At 36.3% G+C, this 25,342-nt stretch overlaps 4 protein-coding genes across 6 annotated transcripts in view; 2 read left to right on the forward strand and 2 right to left on the reverse strand.

The window, feature by feature from the left end:
* Window positions 1-1,036, reverse strand: part of LOC149388368 (tryptophan synthase alpha chain-like) — a 19,020-nt gene extending 17,984 nt beyond the window's left edge. Inside the window, exons 1-3 of one of the 3 annotated variants that reach the window (XM_089624152.1) lie at window positions 867-1,029; window positions 611-779; window positions 1-98 (exon numbers count right to left, since the gene is read on the reverse strand). In XM_089624152.1, the coding sequence (XP_089480278.1) occupies window positions 1-98; window positions 611-682 (170 nt within the window). In that variant the 5' untranslated portion in view covers window positions 683-779; window positions 867-1,029. Of the gene's footprint in view, window positions 99-610 lie in introns of all 3 variants that reach the window. The other 2 variants (XM_089624151.1, XM_089624150.1) reach the window with 2 other exon arrangements.
* A 2,635-nt stretch (window positions 1,037-3,671) lies between these two features.
* LOC149388371 (transcription factor UNE12-like) lies at window positions 3,672-7,563 on the forward strand. Its single transcript, XM_089623551.1, has 6 exons — window positions 3,672-4,120; window positions 4,444-4,566; window positions 4,653-4,718; window positions 5,561-5,626; window positions 6,079-6,156; window positions 6,722-7,563. The coding sequence occupies exons 1-6, from the start codon at window positions 3,812-3,814 to the stop codon at window positions 6,941-6,943; spliced, it is 864 nt and encodes a 287-aa protein (XP_089479677.1). The 5' UTR covers window positions 3,672-3,811; the 3' UTR covers window positions 6,944-7,563.
* A 4,044-nt stretch (window positions 7,564-11,607) lies between these two features.
* LOC149388372 (protein OSB1, mitochondrial-like) lies at window positions 11,608-13,525 on the forward strand. The gene is made up of 5 exons (XM_089621721.1): window positions 11,608-12,098; window positions 12,453-12,591; window positions 12,693-12,786; window positions 12,882-12,991; window positions 13,111-13,525. The coding sequence occupies exons 1-5, from the start codon at window positions 11,707-11,709 to the stop codon at window positions 13,294-13,296; spliced, it is 921 nt and encodes a 306-aa protein (XP_089477847.1). The 5' UTR covers window positions 11,608-11,706; the 3' UTR covers window positions 13,297-13,525.
* A 3,747-nt stretch (window positions 13,526-17,272) lies between these two features.
* Window positions 17,273-18,430, reverse strand: LOC149388373 (auxin-induced protein 22D-like). The gene is made up of 4 exons (XM_089623235.1): window positions 18,140-18,430; window positions 17,824-18,041; window positions 17,621-17,720; window positions 17,273-17,516 (listed from the first exon to the last, which is right to left on the reverse strand). The coding sequence occupies exons 1-4, from the start codon at window positions 18,319-18,321 to the stop codon at window positions 17,444-17,446; spliced, it is 573 nt and encodes a 190-aa protein (XP_089479361.1). The 5' UTR covers window positions 18,322-18,430; the 3' UTR covers window positions 17,273-17,443.
* Between the last annotated feature and the right edge of the window lie 6,912 nt (window positions 18,431-25,342).

The following is a 25,342-nucleotide window of genomic DNA, read 5'->3' on the forward strand; positions in this document are numbered from 1 at the left end:
TCGATGATATCTGATCCACAAACATCAAGCACCTTCAATGCTTTCGCGGTGGTAGAAAGGTCCGGATCACCAGCAGTGATATACGGAATTAGCGCAACCTTCACAAAGAAAAAAAAAAGGCTCAGAGACCAGTCAAGATGCGAAAATGCATCTACCTACCCCAAATCAAACAACGTCTTCAAAGAAAAAATATTTGTTACAGATTTGACTAACACCACAGAAAGCTATTTTTGTAAAATACTATATCATGAACATTTGGTTCATGGAAAAACCGTGTCAGGAATACTAAATCATATAGCGTGGAATCTAGAATGTTAAAAAAGCTGGTTTTCCCCTAGACCAGATTTTCAGGTATATCAATGGTTTAGAAATTATATAATAATCTATTCTTTGGGTTTTGAAACTATACAGAAATCATTCTTTCTGCCCTCGACTACAACAATTTAACACTGTAGTTCTTCCAATTCAGCAACAAACGGACGACCAAGCGAAAAGAAATTTCAAGTGCTCGTATAGTTCTACAGAGTTAAATCGAGTAAGAAATTTCTTCGAACACCTTGCATACAATCCGTTTTGAAAAGAAGACAAAATCAAAGAGCAATGGCATTACCTTTCCGTTAGCCTTCAACCGCGTAAAGGTCTCGGAGAGTCCAACGGTGGGGACGGAGGTGAGAGTCGCCATGGGAGAGAACCTTCTGAGAGACGGAACGCGAAGGTGCGACGGAGGCGAAGGAAGAGAAATCCGGTGAGTCTGAAGTCCCTTCAGTTGGATAAAGCCACTGGATTTCAAAGCGAATGCCATAAAGTGAGGTTTGAGGATTGGAAATTTGGAATGAATGAGAAAGAGAGTGTTTCGGTGCTACCACGGCGTAACTTCGCAGCCTTTTTCGTTATATCTCAGCCGTCTAATTTTCCCTTCAGCTTTTTTGTTTGTTTATTTATAATATAAAATAGACTGTGAAATGGCTTATATGATTTGATCAAACAGTTGTAGATAAGCACGAATGAGACCATCATATTAAATGGATTAGTTGGTACGAAGATCACATAATTTGCTTTGCAATGCACTGTATTTGTCCCGACGGTATTATTTTCCTTTCTGAGAGAATGAACGAAAATGTCGTAGTCGATGGCTTTTTGTTTGTACGATATTCTCTGATGGCTAAGATTTGCGTTATAGATTTATATTTACAATTTCGATAAATCGGGACTTGGTATGGTTGAAATCAATATTAAAATTAGACTTTGTCACGTTTTTAGGCAAAAATACTCTTACGTTTTGGAATTCAGACTCATCAAAGATCATCGGAAAGCATAAGAAAAAATTTATTAAAATAAACAACGAATGTCATCGAAAACCATTAGAAACTACATGAGTTTCGTCGCAAACCATCGCAAGTCATCAAAAATGCATAACCAACCACGAAAAACCATAAAAAAATTTCTCAAAAAAAAAAAAACCCTAGTTTTCGTTTTCAAATAAAAAGTTTTCCTAAACCTTAAAAATCATCTTAAGTTTCATAAAAAAAACTGTATTAAATAATCAATTAACATATTTAAACTAAAATCGAAAAAAAAAATCACACGGGGCTGGATGAAATGAGAGAGGAATAAAGAAAAAAAAAGGTATAAAAAGTCTCATGGGCATTTTTGTAAAAAAAAACGTGACAAAAGTCCAGTTACGATATCCTGCGCATAACTAGCATATTCATTATTTTTTGCTCCTTAATAGGTTTAGAAAATGAAGTTCTCTTTTCATAAGCTCAAAATCATATAAGCCTCGTGCCCTTTAGGCAAAAGAAAAAAAAAACGCAAACAAAGAAAAACGTAAAACCTACATTTCCCTTTCTCCCATTCAAACACGGCCACACAAAAACAATGAAAAATAAACATATTGACCCTTCTCTTCCATGGACTCTCTCAACCATGGCCACGACACAACAAAGAAAAATGGAAAACTTGAAGAAAAAGGATAAAGAAGAAGACAATGGCCTCAAAACAATTCCTCTTTTTAAGAACCAAAAGAGATCCCAGTGATGAAGATGAAGATGTCGATACTGCTGATCAGCTAAAGAGCGGCTGAAGGTTGGTTCATCCGCGCGACGACGACCACAACTCTTTTCTCCGTGATGTTGGGTCATTTTCTCAAGGATGAATGCAGTTCCTACCCCCATCACGATTTTCCTTCGCATAATGACAACCACCATTTCGCCGTGACATCAACGCCACACCATGGCGATGACTGCAATTCCTCTGTGACACTTGCCCTCCATGCGAGGACCACCCTCGCTTCTTGTGATGACGGATTGGCTCTTTTGTGACGCTCGCCTTTATGACGGCGATGTTAGGCCCTCGCCCACCTCGCCTCTTCGACGGCAAGGTTAAGTCATCGCCCACCTTGCTCTTCAATGATGAGTTCTAGCCAACAAGCAATCTCCTAGCTGAGACGTGAGCGGCATAGCCAAAGGTCACTTTTTTTTGCCGAGGTCTAAGCCACCCGAGGCGATTTCCCAATAACCAGGCATTTGTGTAGCCGCTTGAGCGAGAGCTCAATCCTTGTCCGGGTCAATGACCCCCACTCGGGCCAAGAAGCCCTATGGGCGAGGCTCTCTCTGTGCCCGACCAATAAGCCCCGCGAGCCGACCTCCTCGCTCGGCCATGCCAAGAGCCCGCCTCCTCACTCGGTTTTGTCAGCGAGCCAACCTCCTGGCTTGACCTTGCCAGTGAGTCGAGTCGCCTCCTCATTTGGCCAATGCTCGTAAGTCGACTTACACATTGCTCGCGATCCAGTCTCTTCGCTTGGCCACGCCCGTGAGTCGACCTCCTCACCCTACTCTGTCTATGGCCGAGCTCCTAAAATTTGTTATTGATTCAATTAAACTACTTCTACATAATATACCTAGCAAAAATTTTGGATAGAGCAAATGCCAACATAAATGATAGTGTATATGTCGGGTTAAGTGATACCACAAATAGACATTACAAAATGATAGTAGGAAAACTTTAGTAAGAAAATGAAAATCAATGCACAAACAAGGAGTACTTTGGAAATGGTGAAGGTTTAAAATAATGAAGGTTTAGAACATAGAGAGAGAGAGAGAGAGAGAGAGAGAGAGAGAATTGGTTCACCGGTTGAAATAAAGAGAGGGTACCAGTTTTAGTTCATTGGAAAAGTGTTTATAGTTATGTTTGGAGTAAAAATGGGAATAGAAGAAGTGAGAGGAAAGAGTTGTTAATTTTTTTGTTTGATTATGAAATCCTAAATTCGACTATATCAATTGAGCTTGAAATTTGAAACCAAAGATTGAAATTTCGCGAACGAAAATTAGGAGTTGCAGTTTAGATAAACGTATTGTAAAAAAAAATCACACAAATTGTAATAATTGCGGGTATTTTTTTTATTATCAAGATATATATAAGATATGTAGAATTCTTATGCGCTACACGATTTATCAATAAAATTACAGTTTCTATGTGATAATGATGCGGTAAGTCAATCTTAGTTGAAATAAAAACTAGATGAGTTGAAATAATTGTTGAAAAAAAAATAGAGTTAAATAAAATGAAGATAGAAAAATGGCATGGGAATGTAAATTATTCCAAAAGACAGACCCTTTTTGCAAAAGAAAACTTTTAAAGCCGTTTAAAGGCCACTTCTTCTTTTCGTCTCTCTTCACACCCTCCTCTCTCTCCAATAACTAAACGGACACAGACAGAGAGAAAAGAGTAAAGCAAAGGAAACACTGAACTTGAATTTCAGTCTCTTCATTTCCTTGCATGTAGAGTCACTGCTCTGTTTCCCGGCTAAAGCATGGCGAACAATTCCTCCGAAACTCCCGGCGACGATTTTCTCGAGCAGATTCTCGGATTCCCTTCCTTCGCTTCCGCCGATGGATCCGACGGCGGATTGGCCGGCGCTCCCGGCGGACCGATGATGCTTCAGCTAAGCTCCGGCGATGGCTCCGGTGGAGGATTTCACGGATCGGTGTTTCCGTTGGGACTGAGCTTGGAGCAAGGTAAAACTGGCTTCTTGAAGCCCGACGAGGCTTCCGGTAGCGGAAAGAGGTTTCGAGACGACCTCGTGGTCGTCGATAGCCGAGCTCCGACGACTGTGAAGAATGTGAGCTTCAAAAAGGAATTCGTTTGTTTGCGTTTTGCTATAGTTGAGGTTTTCGCTTTTTTTTAGTTAGTTTGCCTTTTGAAGTGATAGAATTAGAAACTGTTCTTTGATTTCACATGCTATGCTTTATGTATTTGCATGTCAACGTCATCGATAGCTCTCTAAATCACGGAAAAAAATGGAATTGATTCTATTTTTTTTTTGTTTCTAACGCCATTGATATTCTTAATCTTGCTTGTCACTTCAATTACTATAATTTCTCTTTCCTTTTCTTATTGAGTTTTACTCTCGCTAATATTTGTCCACGTGGCATCTATTTCCAGCAAGTGTTCCACGGCCAACCGATTCCCGGAACTGTTTCTACGGCACTGCATCCACCGGCGATGAGGCCGAGGGTTCGGGCAAGGCGAGGACAGGCCACTGATCCTCACAGCATCGCCGAAAGGGTAATTTAGTAATTCAAGAACGTGGTTTGGCGTTTCTGTTGTTTTTGCTCACAAAGATTTTTCGATGTTGCATCGTTTTGGTGTAGTTGCGGCGAGAACGAATAGCCGAGAGAATCAGAGCTCTACAGGAGCTTGTTCCCAGTGTAAACAAGGTATACATGTGATTTTGTATTTTGCTTTCAAAGTTCTTATATCATGTTTAATACCCTGCTCTATAAACTGATAGAAATCGAACAGAGATCGTGTTTGTGTTTTGTTGACATGGGGTAGATGAGAATTGAAAAAAAAAATGTAAAGAGTCTGAAAAAAAAAAATTATAAGTTGTTTTTATTACTTTGGTTGTATATACATCTGGTTTTTACATTTCTCAAAAGTAATGCAATTGGCTTATTAGGTTACTAGCGAAAGAGCTGTTTGCCTTTGGCACTTTCTTTTTTAATAACCTTTTACTTCAACTACATATGTGGGAATTGTTAGATTCGCTCTGCTCTTTCTTGGAGAACTATTTGCTACTTTCTAAGATCCTTTCAAATCTGAACTGGTCGTGGTTAAAATCAGTGCGTCTAGTACTGTTGTATGACATTCTTAGTGGGATTATATACAATTTGTGGAAAGATCTCATGTATCTTCAAATAGAGTATTTGACTAATTTCAACTGGTAAGTATTATGAGATTGACCAATATGTGTAATCTTACTCAATGTACATACTTAGTAGTTCTGCTACTTGTTAGTGGTGCCGTATCTGAAGATATTTTTGTTTGTTTTGTGATGTTTTTCTGGTGGTGTGACAAATGTTTTAGTTTAATCGGCTTTAACGATATAAAGTGATGTGTTATTGTAATTTGGGGTCGTTTAGCTATTTAGAATATGGTTTAAATGACATAAAGAGGCTCTAAATGCCAATGATCCAGATAATCTATTGCTGTACTGCTCTTCTTTCAACATGCTTTGCTACCGTTTTTTTTTTTTTTAAAAATCATTTTGTTTCTGCAGACAGATAGAGCTGCCATGCTTGATGAAATTGTGGATTATGTGAAGTTCCTAAGGCTTCAAGTTAAGGTATATGCACAGTAGATACATAACATAATGAAACCTTATTAATAATATTCAGGTTTTAAAAAAATCATAGTATATAACCCGTACTTCATTTATTTTAATACTTTTTCTTTCTCAAAATAATTAGAATAAGAAGTGATCGCATTCTCTAATTAATCAGTTATTATTTTCTGAATCAACCGTTATGAGTTGCCATATACCTGGCAGCTCCAATTCTTGCTTAGTCTAAAATTTTTACGTGTTCACGTCAGTGCAATAAGGCACACAATCTTTCATGCGTTTCACAGATGTATTTGTTTAGGAATTTCTTTTTGTCTGGTCAAACAAGTACGAAATGGCTATTCCGACGTGTGAAAAGTTAGGTCGCGATAGCGATGTGCGCTTAGGATCAACCATGATAATGATTTCAGGCCACTCAATTCCTTTTTTGAATACTTTTCTAATCTACTTTACAGGTTCTAAGCATGAGCCGATTGGGCGGAGCTGGTGCAGTGGCACCACTTGTAACAGATATCCCACTATCATCGGTTGAGGTATAGATATTATATAGCACACATTTCCCACATTTTCATTAAATTTTCCTTGGAAAATCGTCAATACAATTTGCATAGATATCATATAGTCCAAAATTATATGATTTTTTTTTTTCCTTCTTACCCCTTATAAATTAATTTTTTTGAAATAAAATCGACCCCCATGACTGCAAATTCTAGCTCCACCACTGAATATAAAATTTGTATAGATATTATGTAGCCCAAAAGTATGTTTTTTTTTTTTTTTTCATATATGTCTCCCTGATTATTTTTTCTTCTTATACCCCTTATAAAATTCAGAATGTTATTTTATTTTATTTTAAATTTCCCCCCAAATCTTGGCTCCGTGGCCTCCGTCATTGAATATAAAAGTTGTATAGATATTATATAGCCCAAAATTATATGATTTATTTTATATATGCCCCCCTGATATTTTTTTTCTTCTTAGTTCTTACCCCTTACAAAATTTAGAATGTTTTTATATAAGATAAAATTGCCCCACGTGAGTGCAAATTCTGGCTCCGCCACTGAATACGAACCGAGCTTTGTCTTTTTTCGATTACAGGAAGAAGACGGAGAAGGCCGGAGAAATCAACCGGCGTGGGAGAAATGGTCGAACGACGGGACCGAGCGACAAGTGGCGAAGCTAATGGAGGAAAACGTGGGGTCCGCTATGCAGTTTCTACAATCAAAGGCTCTTTGCATAATGCCCATCTCGCTCGCCTCCGCGATATATCACCCCGACGCATCCTGCGTTGTGAAGCCCGAAACTAACCCTCCTCCGTAGAAGAACTACTGAATTTGATATTCACATATGGGGTATGTATTGTTGTGTCTATGCATATCCTAAAATCTCTTGGTGATAATTAAAAAAATATATATATAATAAAAAATGAGAAAAAAAAAATCCCACTAGATGCTTCTGGGTCCCATCCCAACAGCCCAATCTTTAATGGTTCAAAATGCAATCAGTGTCAGCTGCCATAGTCCTTGCCTTTTCCTTTCTTTCGACTGTTTTTTTCTCTTTTCAAATCCGGTTCGATGTCAATGCCAAGCCCAAAGTAAAGGAGGGATTTTGTCAAAGCTCACTTGATTGCTCTTCTTTTTCTTTGGATCATCGGTTATGGGGTGTGAGAGAGTGGGAAATGATGGAAGCGCTTTTTTAGTGGGACATCCAGATTTTTTTTTTTTTTTTTTTTTGGGGGGGGGGGAGGCATAGTGGGGTGTGGGACCTTGGAAAAGGGGTTAAAGGAGTACATGTAGATATGTTAAATAATATGTTGTAGTTTTTTGCTGATGTATTTTAGTCTTAAATCTGATATGATGCTAAGGTCAAATGGATAATGGTGGTTGGTTATGTGGAGTGTTTTGGTTTGTCTCAGGTCCAACAGAAAAATGTTAATGCCACTTTTCTAGGCTGTAAAATTGAGACTTGTATTAATCTGTGCTAGCCATTAATGGTGCAAAAAACATTGGGTAGTAGGTTGACCTTGCAGAGGTGGTGGTTTAGTGGTGTGAAAAAAGTGGTTGAACTTGCAGAGGTGGTGGTTTAGTGGTGTGAAAAAAGTGGTTGACCTTGCAGAGGTGGTGGTTTAGTGGTGTGAAAAAAGTGGTTAAAGTTGTGTGAAAAAGTGGACGAGGGAATTCTAGAATTGTATGGCTTGACAATCAGCTAAAACCGCGACAAAGTCCCATGTAAGATCTGGATAAGACTGATTATTATTGCTTGATTGATCTGGTTTTTGGGCAGCTCAACCATGTAACATGTTGATGCAATTTTAAGTTAAACAAATGAAGATAATAACTACTTTGCAATTAATAATAAGATCTTACAGTGTATAAATGAAAGATGACACGAACCATAAATACCCGTCGAGGATCCGTTAATTGTAATAATGTTTACTAGACTGCAATAAGTCAGAAAGTATTAAGGACATTAGCGATTGTGAGAAAAAAAAGGGTCTCAAATTCGTCTATAAACGTTCTTGAATGTTAGATGTAGATGATGTTCGATTGACGTTTTATGTGATCCACCATAGATATATGTGTAGGATCAGTTATAATACGACCATTCGTATGACTCTAATGAGATTTGTCTAGTCCGAAAAATGCATCGTTAGCCTCCCGTCCCAATCGACACAGTCAAAAGCAGCGATTGTGATTACAAGTTTTCGCATCATAAATGAAAGTTGTGACAGTTAAACATCGTATTGCAATGGTTGTGAAGACAGTCATCTCGACCTACCACTTGTCGATGAATTTTTTTTTCAATGAAAACTCCATTTGCATCAATGCAATGGGAAAAATATGATGCAAGAAGGAAAAAAGGGGTACACATGGGTGACCATGGGAGTCCCTAGCCAGTCAACAACTAGATGAGTTTCGTATAGAGGCACACATCAACGATGATAAGTCCGAGCATAAGTATAGGTCAACATTAGCATAAATGCCTTGAGCAGCCTCGCTTTCTCTCTCTAAAACTAGTCCACTTTAAACATTAAAAATGTTATTTAGCCAACGTTTCAATTATGTTTCAAATATACTCACTTAATCTGACGTTACAAATTTAATCACATTTGTCTTTACATAAATATCATTTTCTTGAAAAAGTTGGAAGAAGCCGTAGACGGCCAACATTTGCATTCATGAATCATATAACATAGCCAACGCTTTTGCTGTTAAGTACTTATGTTAAATTAAATTGATACATTTTAATTTTATTAAAATAAAATCCCTCAGTCTAAGGGATTAGCTATTATGGTGATATTCGAGAAGTAATTACGATTATTAGGGTTTGTACACATTTTGAAATTCAAATTTGTCTGTCATTTTGTTATATCAATTAGGTCAAAATTATTTTAATTTTCTAAGCGGTTTCTCTAGTTCATCACATTTCAAGGTTGTGTGTTCTGGTAATTTTGGTGTTTTTTTTTTTTTTTTTTTTTTTTTTTTTTTTTTTTTTGTGATCTAGAACATTTCATGGTTATTTGTGTTAATACACGTTATTTTTCAGTTTATTTCTATGGATTCCTTTACATTTTTTGTCATACCTTGGCCAAATATTTGATACTTTCTTTCTTGGCTGAATTTATAGACCCACTTACTCCGGTACTCATTGTTGTTTGTAGATAACAAGTAATCCCAGGTTTTAGGTCATATGGATGGCAGTATGTTTATTATGATTTTTCAAAAAAATTAACATAATTTTACAAAATAAGTTGTCACAATCTCTTTGTTTTTGTGTTTTGGAAGAAGAAGAACTGCGTGGTTTATTTTCTAAATAGAATAATGTCGCTATTAAAAAAAGAGAGTGGATATATTTTTAAATCTATGTAATAAATTCCATCTTCAATTTGTGATACCTAACTTAATCTAATGGTAATTTCACACCATATCCAAAATGAAAGTCATGAGTTCAATCAACATCGACAACAAATGCCCAGTAAAAAGTTTATTTCCAATTCTATGTGTGTCAATTAGAATATCATGATAACCAATCATTTCTTTCAAATATTTATTGCTAATTTAAGAAACCATATATTTAAGGGAGCCCGAGCAAAATAGCAAAGTCAAACGTTGTAATTGTCAAAATAGCCAACTTTTGGTTTATTTTTAATATGTAGCCAATATACCACATTAACAATAAAAAAAAATACAAATTTGCCCTTCATTTAAATAATATCAAATTAAAATATTTGGAAGATTCCCGCGTAAAAAAAAATGAAATTGGAATCGCGTGAATAAATGCCAACTAAAACAGATCCACCGTGATAAATGCATATCTAACAAATCCACCGTGATAAATGCTTATCTTTCAAACACGCAACCAAACCTACACCGCACGAGAAAAAATTCAAAAACAAAGTCAATTAACAGATATTAACGTTAATTAACAGGATTGAAATCGTTCAAAAACACATAACAGCAATTAACAGATATTAACGTTAATTAACAGGATTGAAAATCGTTCCATACATGAATCAGCTAGGAAGAACAAGGAAAAAATTCAAAAACAAAGTCAATTAACAGCAATTAACAGATATTAACGTTAATTAACAGGATTGCAATCGTTCAAAAACCTACATAACAGCAATTAACAGATATTAACGTTAATTAACAGGATTGAAAATCGTTCCATACATGAATCAGCTGGGAAGAACAAGTCCACATCGTACATTAGACATTAGCTGGGAAGGAGGATTTTCCTCTGCCGCCCTTCGATCTCCTTTGTCGCATTCACGAGGCACTGTCGGCAGTCATTCTTCGACATGTCCGGCGTGCACTGCGCCAACCCGTACACCACCTCCGACCCCGGATCCAACTTCTTCCCCGCCGCGAACTTCCTGCCCTCGGAGTTCGCCGCCTTCACTGCGATCTCCGACAACAGGCTATACGCCGTCAGCACGATCTGGTTGTCGCCGACTCGCCGCCGCTCGAGGCCCGCGAGAGGTTCGTCGGGGCGATCTGGTTGTCGCCGCCGCTCGAGGCCCGCGAGAGGTTCGTCGGGGGGAGGCTCAGGACTGCATACACGGGGCTCTTTTCTTTTTGTAGTAATAATAATATTGGGCAATCAAAATAGAATATCTTGGCAATCAAATCATAAATATGTTGGCAATCAATTTTGATTTTCTTTAATTATATTTTTTTTAAATTAAAAAGGGCAAAACTGGAAGCAAAATATTGGCTTAAATGTCACGTCAGCGAAATTGGCTATTTCTCAAAATAAATATAAATGTTGGCTAATATGCAATCTCAACGTTTGAATTTGGCTAGCCCGTCTAATTTGACTTATTCTTTCAGTTTGTATTCCAAATCGTAAAGCTGTAAACTGGGTTAGATTTCTTTTTTTGTGTTGGTTTATTTATATTTTTGAAGACGATAAACTTGGGATATGTGACAATTTCCTAAAATGATTAATGAATGGTATTTTGGATAATTGTATAACGTTAATTTTTTTTTAATGGTCACTGTGTAAAATTGATAGAATGTTGACTATTTATTAAAATTTAAGTTTGTATGTTAGTTAGCTATAGAGCCCTTCTTTTTATAAACATGTAATCCATTTTCAAGTTTGTAATGAAAACTTATATTTTTAATTTATACCATAATATCGTAATGAAAACTTATATTTTTAATTTATACCATAATATCGTAAGATAATTTTAAGAATATGTGAATTATATTGTTATTAAGTTATAGATTTTTAAGATGAAATGCATAGATTAAAATAATTTTAGAGTCGTTTCGGAATTAGTAAAAGTTATTTAATATTATAATAGAATTTTGTGACTAATAAAATTTATATGTGAATTTTCCCTATTCATTATTCTTTGATAGTGTGAAAAATAGAGTGGAATTAAATACAATCTAATTCTATTTTGTCTAAATCCCACTATTCTATTACAAGATATATACACATGCTTATATATAATTTATTTTTTAATTATCTTCACCTTTATTTCCCAAGAAAGAAAACTCTGAACATCCCAAATTCCCAACTAGTCCTCCTAAGCATCCGAATTGGCGCCGAGAGTTCTTGTAGAGCCAACAATGGCGGTAGAGAGAGCACTTATCTCGCTCCCATCGTTTTCTTTTTCTTCTTCTTCTCCTCCATCGTCTTCAGGAAGCAAGTTCATATTCCTCAACCCTAAATTCTCATCCCGTTTCTCCTTAAACACGAAACCGAACCAGTTAGGCTTCGCACGCCGGCGTTTCAAATGCACGGCCGATTACAATAGAGACTATTTCAACAATAACCAAGCGCCATCGTCCGCGGAGGCTTACCCTAGGCCGGCGGAGATTCAGTGGAAGAAGGAGCTCTGTAATACGGTGCACCTCATCGGCGTGGTCGGCGTCGCCGTCGAGATCAAGTACTTGCCTTCCGGAAAAGTACTCGCCTGGAGTCGCCTCGCCGTCAAGAAGTCCGCCACAGATACCACTTGGTAAATTCAATATTCGTTTTCTCTAGTACTTTCCCAATTTAATCTTCGTAGCTATTTTCTCTATTGGATTTACACATTCAGAATTAAGATACGTGGAAACTCAACAAGTACTCTGTCGTCGTAAAAATCTTAGTGTGATCATCATAAGTAAAATTCACTTTAGAAGTGATGAGCTAGAATAAATGGGAAGAAGAAAAACCTTCCCTGCAAAATTTACAGAGGGTATAGCATTTTGGAAGCAACATTCCTGCACTGATTACGCTTTAAAATGAAAGTGGCTACAAGATAATACTACGACATTTTGGAAGCTCAATCAATTGTAAGCTTGTCAAAACTTTATGCTTTTCATTCCAGGATAAATCTGACATTTTGGGACGACCTAGCAAGTACTGCTTTTCAGCATGTGGAAAAAGGACAACAAATATATGTCGTCGGGCGTTTAGTCTCGGATACAGTCGATTCCGATGATGGAAAACAACAGACATACTACAAGGTTTTGCTGTCGTATATATTTCCTTATATCCCTTTATTCCTTTTCCTTATAACTTAAACAAAGTATATCTAAATGGCCATCCCATCTTCTTGTTTCTGTAGGTGGTGGTTCAACAATTGAATTTTATCGAAAAGAGTTTCTCTTCTTCAGAAACCTCGTATGACCGCGGCGGTACTTCTGATTCAGTGGGACAAGGTGAGTCGTATTCTTTTCTTACACAAATCTGTTGGTACGGTGGACTCAGTGTCTCTGACACCCCTGAATGCTATTATGCAAATCTTCGCTTGCAGAGAGAAAAGTAGTTAGAAACAGCGATGGAATTAGCGAGGTAACAACAGAACAGTTATGGCAAGCCTTCTTTGCTAACCCTCTGGAATGGTGGGACAATAGGAACAACAAGGTATGATAGTGAGGTTATTGAGGTTGGCTTAATATAATAATGAATCTAGAAAGATCGTTAGAATTGCTTTCTCACATTCCTTTTCCTTACTCGTGTGTTTCTTACTTCCATGCTCTCAGAGGAATCCGAAATATCCAGACTTCAAACACAAAGATACCGGAGAGGCGTTGTGGATCGAGGGAAGGTACAATCCACCATGGGTAAAGTCCCAACTCTCAATTCTGGACACAAGAATGGGGTACCACAATAATCAGGATAGCACAAGGGAAGCGAATTTGATGGCAGGCGATAGTTTTTTGCATTAAAAAAGTATGGACATTTTTCCAGATTTTCTTGATATTTTACCACATGCTTTACCTCTCTATCTATGTTGTTGATATGTGCTGTAGAAGTTATGTTCATGGGATTTTTCGGCCTCTCTATGTATTAGCTCGTCTAATGGTTGTGCATTAATATGTTTGTTGAAAGAGAATCATATCGCAGTTTCAAGTATTCGTGTTTTTTTATATATGATCAGAAAATATTTTATCTCAACTGATGAACTATCCACTGCTCTGTAGTTTTATGGAAGAATAAATTTATATGTTAAATCCAGGCCTGGAAAGTGTTCCATGATTTATCTATGCCAATCTTTTCATTTTGGGAAAGTTCTTCCTAAACTTTGGCTTTTATCGATATGAATATGATATGTTGCACGCCGATCACATTAAGGAGGGCCATATTTTCTTACTATTTTAGGTATATATTAAGGAGGCCATATTTTCTTACTATTTTTTTAGATACATTAAGGCCCATATTTTCTTATTAATTTTTTTTAATATTATTAGAGACGATTGATTAAACCCAACATATTCATAATACGCTTAATGTCTTTTTTAGGTTTGATATTTACGAAGTCTTAAAAACAGACTTTCACCATAAAAGATGCCAAAATTCCCGTTAATTGCTTCAAATGATTTTTTTGAAACTATGTTGTATTTGGATATATGTTAGTTTTGTTTGAAGCAATTTAGGGGCATTTTGATATATTTTTAGATTAAAAGTCTATTATTCTTGAAACAAATGTTTTAGAGAGAGAGAGAGAAGATCTGTAACAGAATTCTGTTATTGAATTATTATGATTGCTTGATTGTTTCATTATACTGATTGTAATACTTATATGCTTATCTCAACCGCTAACTAACAACACGTCATATATTATAATAATACATATACAGTTCGCAATGATGACATTCTCAAGCTGAGTTTTTCAGAGGAGGTAATTTGTGCGATCGAGTTTGACTGCTAGGGTTTGGTTGAGGGAGGGTATTTGAAGGTTCTGATAGAAATTCGCCATTGCCGAGTATGAGGAGTTCGGCGTAGTAGAGGTGTTTGTGTTTGTTGGATTTTTTGTTTGGGAATTATTTTGAGGCTCCGCCATTGTTGGATCAGCGAAGCTCTGATACCATGTATAGAAGAGATAGCGAAGCAATCTAGAGAGAGAGAAAATCAAGAAGATTTGTAACAGAATTCTGTTATTGAATTATTATGATTGCTTGATTGTTTCATTACACTGATTGTAATACGTATATGTTTATCTCAACCGCTAACTAACAACACGTCATATATTATAATAATACATATATTATCACAAATGCCAACCCTAATTAATTAATTAAATATGATATTAGGTCTGATTAATAAAACTTCTCTATAGTTACTATTGGAAAGACAAGAAATGGGTTTCATGGAACGTCATGGCTCATGACATGGTTTCTAAAATCATCTACAATCCACACTATTTTGGTGTGGAAATTGACACATATAATATCATATTTAATGTAGAATTTGGTGTATATTAAACCCATACTATATTTTACATCAAATTGATGTAGAATTTGGTATGGTGAATACTATCACACCAAATTTTGTGTGGGATTGTTCACCCACACTGATATGATGCAACAACATTTTTAATTGCAAATTTATCCCAAAAAAATAAATTATATTTTTGACCATATTTAAATAGTTAAAAAAATAAATTACTAATCAATAATAAAAAAAAGAGTAAATAAAATAACATCAATAAAATACATAACATTAATTAAACACAATTCATACCAAATAAAATACACACCAATTATACTAATAATAATACAAATACAATATCAATAAAAATTAAACTTATCACACACAATATAATAGAAAAAAATAAAATACAAGTGCATGTATAATCAAAATATGCATGTTTTGTGTGTGTGTGTGTGTGTGTTTTTTTTTTCATGTGTGGGTTTCTTTTTTTTTTTTTTTTTTTAATTTTAAGTATTTAATTTTATCTATGAAATGTAATGTTTATGTAATATTTAGGATAAATTACAAGAATACCCCCTGAATTCAAGGGTCGTTAACGAACTGCCCCCTGAACTCGAAATTTCCACAAAAACTATCTTGAACTATTGTTTTGCTGCGACGTTGTCCCTTCCGTCAAATTTATTCTAACTCTGTTAAAAATTTGGTGACGTGGATATCAAATGTAATTTAAAACATGTTTAATTATCAAGTTACTTATTATTATTATTATTATTATTATTATTATTATTATTATTATTATTATTATTATTATTATTATTATTAAAGAAGAAGTGAAGGTCATGGAATCATAGGCTTGGCAAGTGGATATCAACTGTGATTTAAAACAGCCCGAGCTCTTGAGGCCATCGACCGAGAAAACAAAAGAGAAGGAAAGAGAGAAAGACCGAGAAAAAGAAAAGAAGAGAGAAAGAGAGAAACGTGAGTGAGAGATCGTGAAAAAAAGAGATTGATAAGAAACAGAGCAAAGGTGTGAAAGCTCACCCTTGTGGTCTCGTTGGAGCCGCACGCGAGGAAGAAGAGCTTCGCCGGAGGTTCTTCGCGGGTGTTCGACAGTGTCCAACAAGGAGAAGAGACACGCTGAGAAATGAGCAACGGAGAGAGAGAGAGCGATAGAGAGGGACAAAAAAGAAGAGACCGCCGAGGAGTTGATGACTCGCGCTCTCTGTGGTTGCGCGCGTCGTGGGTCAGCTGACAGAAAGAGATTCTCGCCGGAAAACTTCGCCGGTAAGCCATGTACCTTCGTTCTCTTCCTCCGATTCTTCATGGTGGTGGTTTATGAGCTGAATGAATTGAATTGCATCCTCTAGGGTTTCGGTTTTCAAAAATTGATTTAGGGATTTTGGTTCTGATTGCTTGATTTCGTGGTTATGTGGTGTTTGGCTTCGGGTTTGGCTCGTTTTTGTGTGAATTCGTGTGTTAGGTTTGATTTCTGAAATCTCTTCGTGTTTTAGCCGAAAATTTGATTTATAATTAGGGGTTTATTATTCTTTTTGGACATGGTTTGGCGTTTCTGAAATTGGGTTGGTGTTCTTGGATGTATGTTTTGGTCGGCGACAATGTGTTCAAGAATTCAACTATTTCTCTTTGCCAGGTAAATTTTGTTCTCAACTCGAAGGGCTTTTGGGTACGAAATAATAGGAGTCTTCGACGGGTTGGTCGTCCAGAGGATATGGGACAAGTACTTCGTGAAGAACCCGACGACTCTGCAGATTCTCGCCCTGTCACAACCGCTCGTCTGCTAGTATCGGGTCTGGCCGGCGATTTCGTCCTCGAGCAAAGGGTTCCAAGTCCTCATGATCGAGAAAGAGGAGCAATGGATTTTAATAATAATAACTGAGAGTAACTTGATAATTAAACATGTTTTAAATCACATTTGATATCCACGTCACCAAATTTTTAACAGAGTTACAATAAATTTGACGGAAGGGGCAACGTCGCAGCAAACCAATAGTTCAAGATAGTTTTTTGTGGAAATTTCGAGTTCAGGGGGCAGTTCGTTAACGACCCTTGAATTCAGGGGGTATTCTTGTAATATTGTTGATATAGATTTTTTTTATTAATTTTGTAGTATTAACATAATATGTAATAGTACTAAAAATTAATTTGATATTGTTGATATAGAAAAATAATATAATATTTAATAAGGTTATTATTGACATAACACATTAATATAGAGGTTAATATACAATTGATATGAAATAATATTGAAAGGTATAAAAAAATAATATTTTTTTGGGTGTAAAATCGGTGCTCTGAATTAGAAATGAAAACATGTTTGAGATGACAATCGCACTAGTTTGATGTAAAAGTTACCCAATTAAATGTAATGGATTGAAAGCCGTGTAACAATATAGAAATAGACCTCGTTAAATCACAAGAAGTATTTGGTAACATATTTTTTCACTTCCAAATCAGCAGAAGGTGTAGATCTACACAAAACTGTGGCGTAATATTTTATATCATCATATATGTTAATTACATTTACATGTATACCGAAACTAAAAAAAATAAGATTGAATTCGTCTGTACATCTACTACTCCTTTTTCTTATATATGTAAATAAAAAAAACTCTTGAATCCTTCTTCATGTAGTTCTGGTTTTTATTCAGCCCCGAGTCCTCTTGTTTCAGATCCTTTCATGATCCTCAGCCTTTTGCATGAACCAATAAACATACTGCAAAATACAGAAGAATAACAACACCATGAGCCTGGAGATCTGAGAGAGATTTTTTTTTTCCGACAGAGAGAATTTTTTTCAGAGAGAGAGAGATTACTCACTTCCACGGAACGTCTCCAACGAGCATCCAATCGCCGTCTTTATCTTCGTACGTCGGAGCAAAATCAGATCCGTTGTAACCTTCTCTCTCGGAGTAATTTCCTGAAAATAATGACAGCAAAAGAGCACCGTTAGATCACTGATATTATCATCGGCTTACGATCATCAATAGCGTACTGAAAAGTGTTGGTCTAAGAGATCTTACCAATAGCGAGATGGAACATATTCTCCAACGCTTTCAGAAGCTCGGGATAGCTCTTGTATACCAGAAGATCAATCTTCCTCAGAAACGGAGCTCCATCGACGCTGATCTTGACGTAGTTGACTCCACAGCCGTCCGATTCGCTCGAGGCTTTCTTTACAGTCGATTGCAGACTGTTCTTCCTGTACGACCTGATCGGAGGCCATCCAACGACTTGCGCTCTGAAAAATCGACAGCAAAAACAGATAAGAATTAGCTTATTTTCTCAAATCTCAGTCAGTTATCAGGCTTGGAGATCGTGAAAGCATCGGAAACTTACTTCGCTGGAGGAGCGATATCTCCACCGTCCGATCTGATGCACTTGGCGACGGATCTACAATCTCCATCGCCAGCCTCCTCAGTCGCGGATCTCTTGTTCTTGTTGCTCTCAGATCCAGGCAATCCCAAGCTCAGATTGAGAGTTTCCTCGTCGAATTTCGCTGATGTCCTTGCAACTTCCATTTTTTTGTGCTTTCGATTTCCAGAGAGACGATAATGTGTTGTTATTGTTTTTTTTCTTGTTTATTGCTATTGCTGTTGTTGTTTGGCGATCTGAGAAATGAATTTTCGTTGAAGTACTTAAAGAGGAGGAGAGAGGGAATGATAAACAGCACGAACAGCGTCGCACGCGTTGGATAACCGACCAATGAGGGCTCGACAGAAGAGGCTCAGCGGGTCCCACGTGACAGCCTGATTGTGACTGCTTTGAGTGAATCTGATCGCTTGGGATTCGTGCCGGGGAAGGGTGGGACAGCGTGGCAGGTTGGTGCTAGACCGAGAGGGGACAAAGGAAGATGGGGCTTGGGAAAGTGGACCCGGGACTACGTGGCTGTCATTGATTGGTTGGCACGGCCATGTGACGCTGGTTTGGATATTTTGGGGTCGGTGGGACCGAGTGTGAGTGTTTGTTTCTCGTTCGGGTTCGGGATTTGTCGGCAAAGTTGACATGTGGGATGTCATGTGGAAGACTTTCTACGCAGATCTTACCCTGATCTACCGTTTTGCTAGTTGACCTTCCCTTCACCCTCGAATTATTTCAACACAAAAATTAATATTGCTGAGTTAAATGTTTATTAAATTTATTACCTTGTTTTTATGTGATTTTTAATCATAACTTTACTATGATATCAAAACTTAATATTAGAAACACTCGTCAAATTAAGAGCATTTTTAATAATCCACCTGAAAGACTGGTTAGTAATTTAGACAAAGATGAAGCAACTAATTTAACCATTATTTCACATATCTATTAGGATAAAAGACATATTTGTCCCCTAAACTACGGTGGTGATGAAAATACACTCCTTGTAATATAAAATCGACCAATTTACCCCTCAATATTAATTTTTGTAACAATTTTGATCTTTTCGTGTATTTTGACTCAATCTGTCAGTTATGTTACCATATGTTTAGCACGTGAGCATTTAATCGAATGAAACTACCAAATAACCCTTCTTTATTATGGGAAAAGAATCTCTCTTTGTAAAATACCTCTGGAGCACCGAGTGGTGGTCTGCCATTGATGAGCTCAGAGAGGAGGGCTTGTGACCATCGCACTGAACAAGATCGGAGAGCACATCGGCGATTGGGAACACTACACGCTGAGGGTTAGCAACTTCGACGGACAGCTCCGCCGGATCTACTTCTCGGAGCACAGTGGCGGTCGGTGGGTCGAGGCTTCGGAGTTGGAGTTCATCGCCGGAAACAAGGCCGTTGTTTACGCGTCAAGGCACGGCCACGCGAGCTTCCCTCACCCCGGAACTTACATTCAGGTATGGACATGGGATTTTTTTTAACTGTTTTTTCTTGGTCATGGCACCCAAAAATCTCGTGTTTATTTACTTTCAGGGCTCGTCGAAGTTCGGGATCGGGATGAGGAACGATGTGGCTCGGAGCGAGAATTTCATTGATTCGAGCACGAGGTACGAGATTGTGGCCGCGGAGTATCTGGGTCGCGGGGCGGTCAATGAGCCCGATTGGTTACAGTACATGAGGGAGTGGAGTCCGGCGGTGGTCTACGATTCTCGGTCGGAGCTCGACAAGTTGATCGATCTCCTTCCGTTTTACTTGCGGTTCTCTGTTGAAGAAAGATGAACAAGAACAGGTTGGCTTTGCTGGAGCAAATGGTGTGGTGGCGAAGAGGTGGGCTTACCGAAAATGCCCTTATTTTGAGTATCACGTGAGACCCACGTGGTTACTTTAACTGACGGAGAGCCAAAAAAATAGACGGAAGGATCACATTGATACAATGCCAAAGATTATGGGGAATAGATCGAGATTTCAAAGTCTAAGGGGTGCATATTCGTAACCGCCATAATTCAGGGGGCAAATATGTCTTTTATTCTATCTATTATTTGCTTGATAGAGCAAAATAACTCTAGCAAAATATATTGGGCCCAATTTTTTTTCAACACAAGTGAAAATGTAGCAAATATGTCTCACATCACACTTCTCTTCGTGTACACGTATACCACACACCAATTTTGGAAATGAATTTGATCAACAACCATACGATATTGTGTATTAGTTATTTCTTTTTTCTACATTATGTATTCGTTAGTTTTTTTTTCTTTGGCAGTGTGTATTGGATAGTTTTTTTACATTGTGTATTAGTTTTTAGTAATGAGATTATATGTGTTGTGTTGTTATATATGATTAATTTATTTAAATTTCTAAATTTTATAATTACTAATCTTTGAGTAATATTTTTTTTGTGTGAATAATTTGTTGACATAATTGTTTTTTTGTAGACATATAAATTAATATATTGTTGGTATAATATAATCAAACTATTTTTCTAAAAAAAAAGTAATTACTTGTTTTTCACTTGGCCTAATAAATTTAATTCTACAACTTTTAATAAATTTACTATAGTTGATAACAAGTGAGAATTGAATAAAAAGTAAAAGAAAAATATGATTAACATGTGGGATAAACTCAAGCTAGAAGAGGGATTTAGCTTACCAATGAGGATGATTGTTGCTTAATTGGGTTGTAGTTTGAGAAGCTTATACGCCAAATGAAACTAATGTGGTATAAGCTTACCGCTGAAGATGCTCAAGTAGTTCGACTGATATAGGATCCGCTAGATGAATTCCGAGCGTATTTATTTTGATACCATAACTCAGTTAAAAGTTTACAAGTTTATGTAAGAAAGTGTATATTTACTAATGAAAGCGTCATCTATAGGATGATTCGTTCTGCGTTTTCATAGGATTATCAGCTCAACACCAATCTTAACGGGAGATATGTCAATATAGTACGAGGAGCAAAAAGATAAAAGGGCGCCCGACCTATACCAAATATGGAAGAATGATCTAGGGCGAGATTTGAAGAAAATCTCCAGGCCCGAGATGATAAATTGCTCAATCGCAATTAAGATTAAGCATTTTGGTTGCATTATATTGAAAATCTATAAATAGTGGTCTCATCCATAAAGAGAAGTTCCATTTTCTTAATACAAAATATATATTATGCAATTGAGAGAATCGAATAAAAAAAAATAAAATTAAATGTTCAAGCATATTAGTCATAAAAAATTCAAATATATGTAATAAGGAGATTCGAGTATTGCAAACTTTTAAATTATGTTTGTCATAGATTGACCCTATCTTTGTGAAATGACATTTCTTATGATCTAAAAAACTCGAGCTAATTAAGTAGATTTCTATGTAGTCAATTTCGCTTGATAAAATAACATTCTTTTTTGGGTGGGCATGAGGCATAATATAGCAACCTTGACTACTTTTGATAACATGGAAGAGAAATTGGTGGTGCTCATAGCAATTATGGAAGAATTTATGAAGAATCACAAAGCCACCTATTTAATGGAAATAGATCATTCACAACCAGCAAGATGCCCATCGCTGCATATCTCGCAAAATGTCAGCTAGGTATGTCGATGAAAATGTTATACGAGGTAATTGAGCCCTTTTGGTATATCTCTAAATCTTAGTTCGCACAAAAGATATTTGATGAACTCAACCCCTATTATTTTGATCCTTCTACAATCAAGCTTATTGATGGGGGAGCCAACTCATTGGCCTTCCTTTCAGTGTATGTCTCTAGAAACAAACAACAAAGCTATCCCAATTGCAGTGACGACAATTCTCAACAAAGTGTTGGTTGGTAACCTCTTGAGTAAGGAATATAAGGACATCGAGACATGCTTGATTTCACTCTCATTGTTCACTATCTTAACATATGAGCAACACTTCAACTTTTGAAATAGAAGCATAACTAATTTCCCCTGCCTAAAATGACATCATCAATGCCAAAAGGGAGAAATTATTATAGAGCAATTTGATTCGACAAGTCTTGCACAAAGATTGGATCACAAATATCGTCCTTGTACCAAAGAAATCAGGGGAAACTATAGTCTTGATTCACTTTTCCAATTTATATAGAGCCTGTATGAAAGATGATTTTCCTTTCCGAAGATCGATATGGCGATAGATTAAATGATTTGATATAAGCTATTATAAACAATATCGATGTTATTGGTATCTGTAGCTAACTAATCACATACAAATTTGAATTTTGATAAATAGCTATTGTTCTGTTAATTTTGCAAAGTAACCATTAACGAAAATTAAATGTATATAAATATCCAAAATATAACAAAAATTAACGTTGTCACATCAGATTCAATAGCTATATTTAAAACTTTGTCTAAATAACAATGTTAATATTTCAAGTGGCTTATTCCATTATATTTTTTCTTTTTTGTAAACCCTAATGGACCACCATTGTGCTATGATTGTACCAGAAATAACTAAATAGAGAAACCAAAAAATATATAAATAAATCACAGTTGCGGGCAGATCTAACACCATGTGTCTTATGCTGAGTTCATACGCCGCCAGGATAAAAATGACATCACTAAATAGAATGTGAGTAAAGAGACGATGAACTTGGAATATGATAAAGTTGATACAAAAAATATTAACATTTAATCAAATCAAAAGTTTGAAGTTTGAACACAAGTTTAATCAGGTGTAGTCAAATAGACAACCTTCATAATCATTACTCAAGTGTTTGAAAAATTGGAACTAACATGTGGTTCAGAGAGATGCCATAGATCTCACTTTTTGGAAACGAACAGTGAATTTCCTACGACCAAATATAAAAATTCCAATTAAAGTTAATGTCATGGCGACTTCAACATGTTATCGAGCGCATTAAAAATCTCGTATTCTAACCGCAAGTAGCAGCTAATAATATAATAATAGGATTAGTGATTTAATTTGGATGCAGTGTATGGAAATTAATACCCACCACCAAACTACAGCCTTTCCACGAGCCAACACTCCGACAGAGCATTAATGAGAGTGGTTATTTGTACTTTTTAAATTATTGCCCACTGGTCTTAAAACGTTTAAACTTCAACAAATACATACTAGAACTTATCGTAGAAATGTAATTAAATTCAGGGAAAATAACACATTTATACCATGTGTTTTAGTGAAATATCGAGTTTAACCCTCAAGGTATGTTTGGTTTGATGGAATAAGGTGGAAATGGAATGGAATAGATTCCAAAAATATTTATTCTGGTGTTTGGTTCATTTTTACGAGGAAGTAATCATCATTCTGTATCATTCCACAGAATGCTCATTACTCAATTTTCATTCCATCACACAACGAGAAGAATGAGAATTCTTTAGACTGATTCTCTATTTTCCAATATTAATCCTTTATAAATAATAATTTTTTTTTTGTTGTGTTTAAAAGAGTGAAAATCATTTTGAAACTTCAGAACATCACACCGTCGCCAAACGTGTCGAAGTCATGTCGCCGCCGTGGCTATGTCGGTCGTCGCCGTGGCTACGTCGGTCGTCACCGATTCCCGCATCGCTCGTCAAAAGCTTGATGTATTACCTCGTCCAAACAAAGACCCATGAAACACGATTACAAACAAGCTTTGACGATGGACACGCTGGCCCGCGTGACCATTGCTGAGCGGGGTTTCTTAAGCCCGTCGAGCTTTGCCTTTGGCGCATCGAAGGCCCGTTGAGCCTCGACGGTCTGCGAATCGAGCGCGCCGAGCTTGTCGAAGACTCTTCCCGAAGATCGCCGAGACGAGCTTCCTCAGGTGCTTGATGAGGAAGTCGACGGCGAGCCCGACCGACCGCGGCGGCCTCCCTGGCCAACGGTTCTGTTTGAAGCCCTTTAATTTTTGGTTTCTTATTTTTTTTTTTAACTGAAAAAAAAAAGTTGCAGAGGAATAGAAGATTTGGGGAAGATGAAGTTGCAAGAAGAAGGCTATTTTGGTAACTTCAACGGTATTCCATTATGTTATTAAATAAATGAATAAAATCAAACCAAATGAAGTAATAAGTTTTGCATTCCATTACATTCTTATTCCCATTATCATTCTCATTACCATTCAAATTTTAGTTTTGAACCAAACATCCCCTCAGTTTTCAAAAATGTCGAGTTCATACCATCTGTTTAACTCAAATGACGAAATTATACCCCCTGTTTAACTAAAATGACGAAATTATACCATGAAATAGACAACAGTGTCACGAATATTATTTTTATTGACTTTTCATTGACGTTGACTATAATATTTATATATAAAGACCAATTATCTTTATTCATTCGCGCCATATATGTAATTTACTTAAAAACTAAAAAAATAAACAACAATCTCTTAATCGTGAATAACACAGAAAGAGGCAAAAAGGTAAACATCGATAGTTGATAGTCATCAAAATCGCATATTCGAATAGAGAATCCAGGATTTAGAGTTACAATTCGAACACGGAATGAAGTCATTTCTTAGGAGGTATGAGTTTTATTATTTAATTTCAATTTAAGGCTATTTTTATTTCAAAATTGAGAATTTGGAAGTTAGGGCACTGATTTATATTTGATTTGATTTTTCTTATATAAGAGTTAATATCAATGAAAGAGAGATTTGTGACGCTGTTATTCATTTCAGGGTATAATTTCATCATTTTAGTTAAACAGATGATAAAATTTCATCATTTTAGTTAAACAGATGGTAAAATTTCGTCATTTTTGAAAACCGAAGGTTAAATTCGACATTTCACTAAAACACAGGGTATAAATATGTTATTTTTCCTTAAATTTATGTCCGTAAAGTTTATTTAATGTCACGGACAAGCTTCACGCTACACGCCAAAACTTAATGTATGAAATGGTATGGGATCGATCTCTCTCGTTCATGTGCATGAACGAGTATTATTCAGTTGTACTGATTTTGACACAAAATCAAAACAAGCCGACGATGGAATTTAATGCACCATATAACTTGCACGTGCTCTTGTAGTAACATCATATAGTCTTTGCCCACTCTCCATCACTCAAAATTAAGTACATAGCACATAGACAAGACAAAAACACATAAAATTGAATCAATTAATATTCTATTATAAAAAAAGCACAATCTAGGTGAAAATTTAATTTTTACGGGTTAGGATGTAATATTTATTTGTACAGAATTAAAACAATCA

The sequence above is a fragment of the Urtica dioica genome, chromosome 8 (genome assembly GCF_054948205.1).
Source record: "Urtica dioica subsp. dioica isolate 48M chromosome 8, U.dioica_male_clone48M_v1_H2, whole genome shotgun sequence".
NCBI lineage: Eukaryota > Viridiplantae > Streptophyta > Magnoliopsida > Rosales > Urticaceae > Urtica > Urtica dioica.

Excerpts from the sequence above, each read along its gene's own strand:
- LOC149388371 (XM_089623551.1), top strand. The coding sequence starts at position 3,812 with ATGGCGAACAATTCCTCCGAAACTCCCGGCGACGATTTTCTCGAGCAG. Across the intron at positions 4,121-4,443 it reads CTCCGACGACTGTGAAGAAT|CAAGTGTTCCACGGCCAACC; the intron begins GTGAGCTTCAAA and ends ATCTATTTCCAG. Across the intron at positions 4,719-5,560 it reads TTGTTCCCAGTGTAAACAAG|ACAGATAGAGCTGCCATGCT; the intron begins GTATACATGTGA and ends TTGTTTCTGCAG.
- LOC149388372 (XM_089621721.1), top strand. The coding sequence starts at position 11,707 with ATGGCGGTAGAGAGAGCACTTATCTCGCTCCCATCGTTTTCTTTTTCT. Across the intron at positions 12,099-12,452 it reads TCCGCCACAGATACCACTTG|GATAAATCTGACATTTTGGG; the intron begins GTAAATTCAATA and ends TTTTCATTCCAG. Across the intron at positions 12,787-12,881 it reads TTCTGATTCAGTGGGACAAG|AGAGAAAAGTAGTTAGAAAC; the intron begins GTGAGTCGTATT and ends CTTCGCTTGCAG.
- LOC149388373 (XM_089623235.1), bottom strand. The coding sequence starts at position 18,321 with ATGGAAGTTGCAAGGACATCAGCGAAATTCGACGAGGAAACTCTCAAT. Across the intron at positions 17,721-17,823 it reads TATGTTCCATCTCGCTATTG|GAAATTACTCCGAGAGAGAA; the intron begins GTAAGATCTCTT and ends CATTATTTTCAG. Across the intron at positions 17,517-17,620 it reads GTTGGAGACGTTCCGTGGAA|TATGTTTATTGGTTCATGCA; the intron begins GTGAGTAATCTC and ends TGTATTTTGCAG.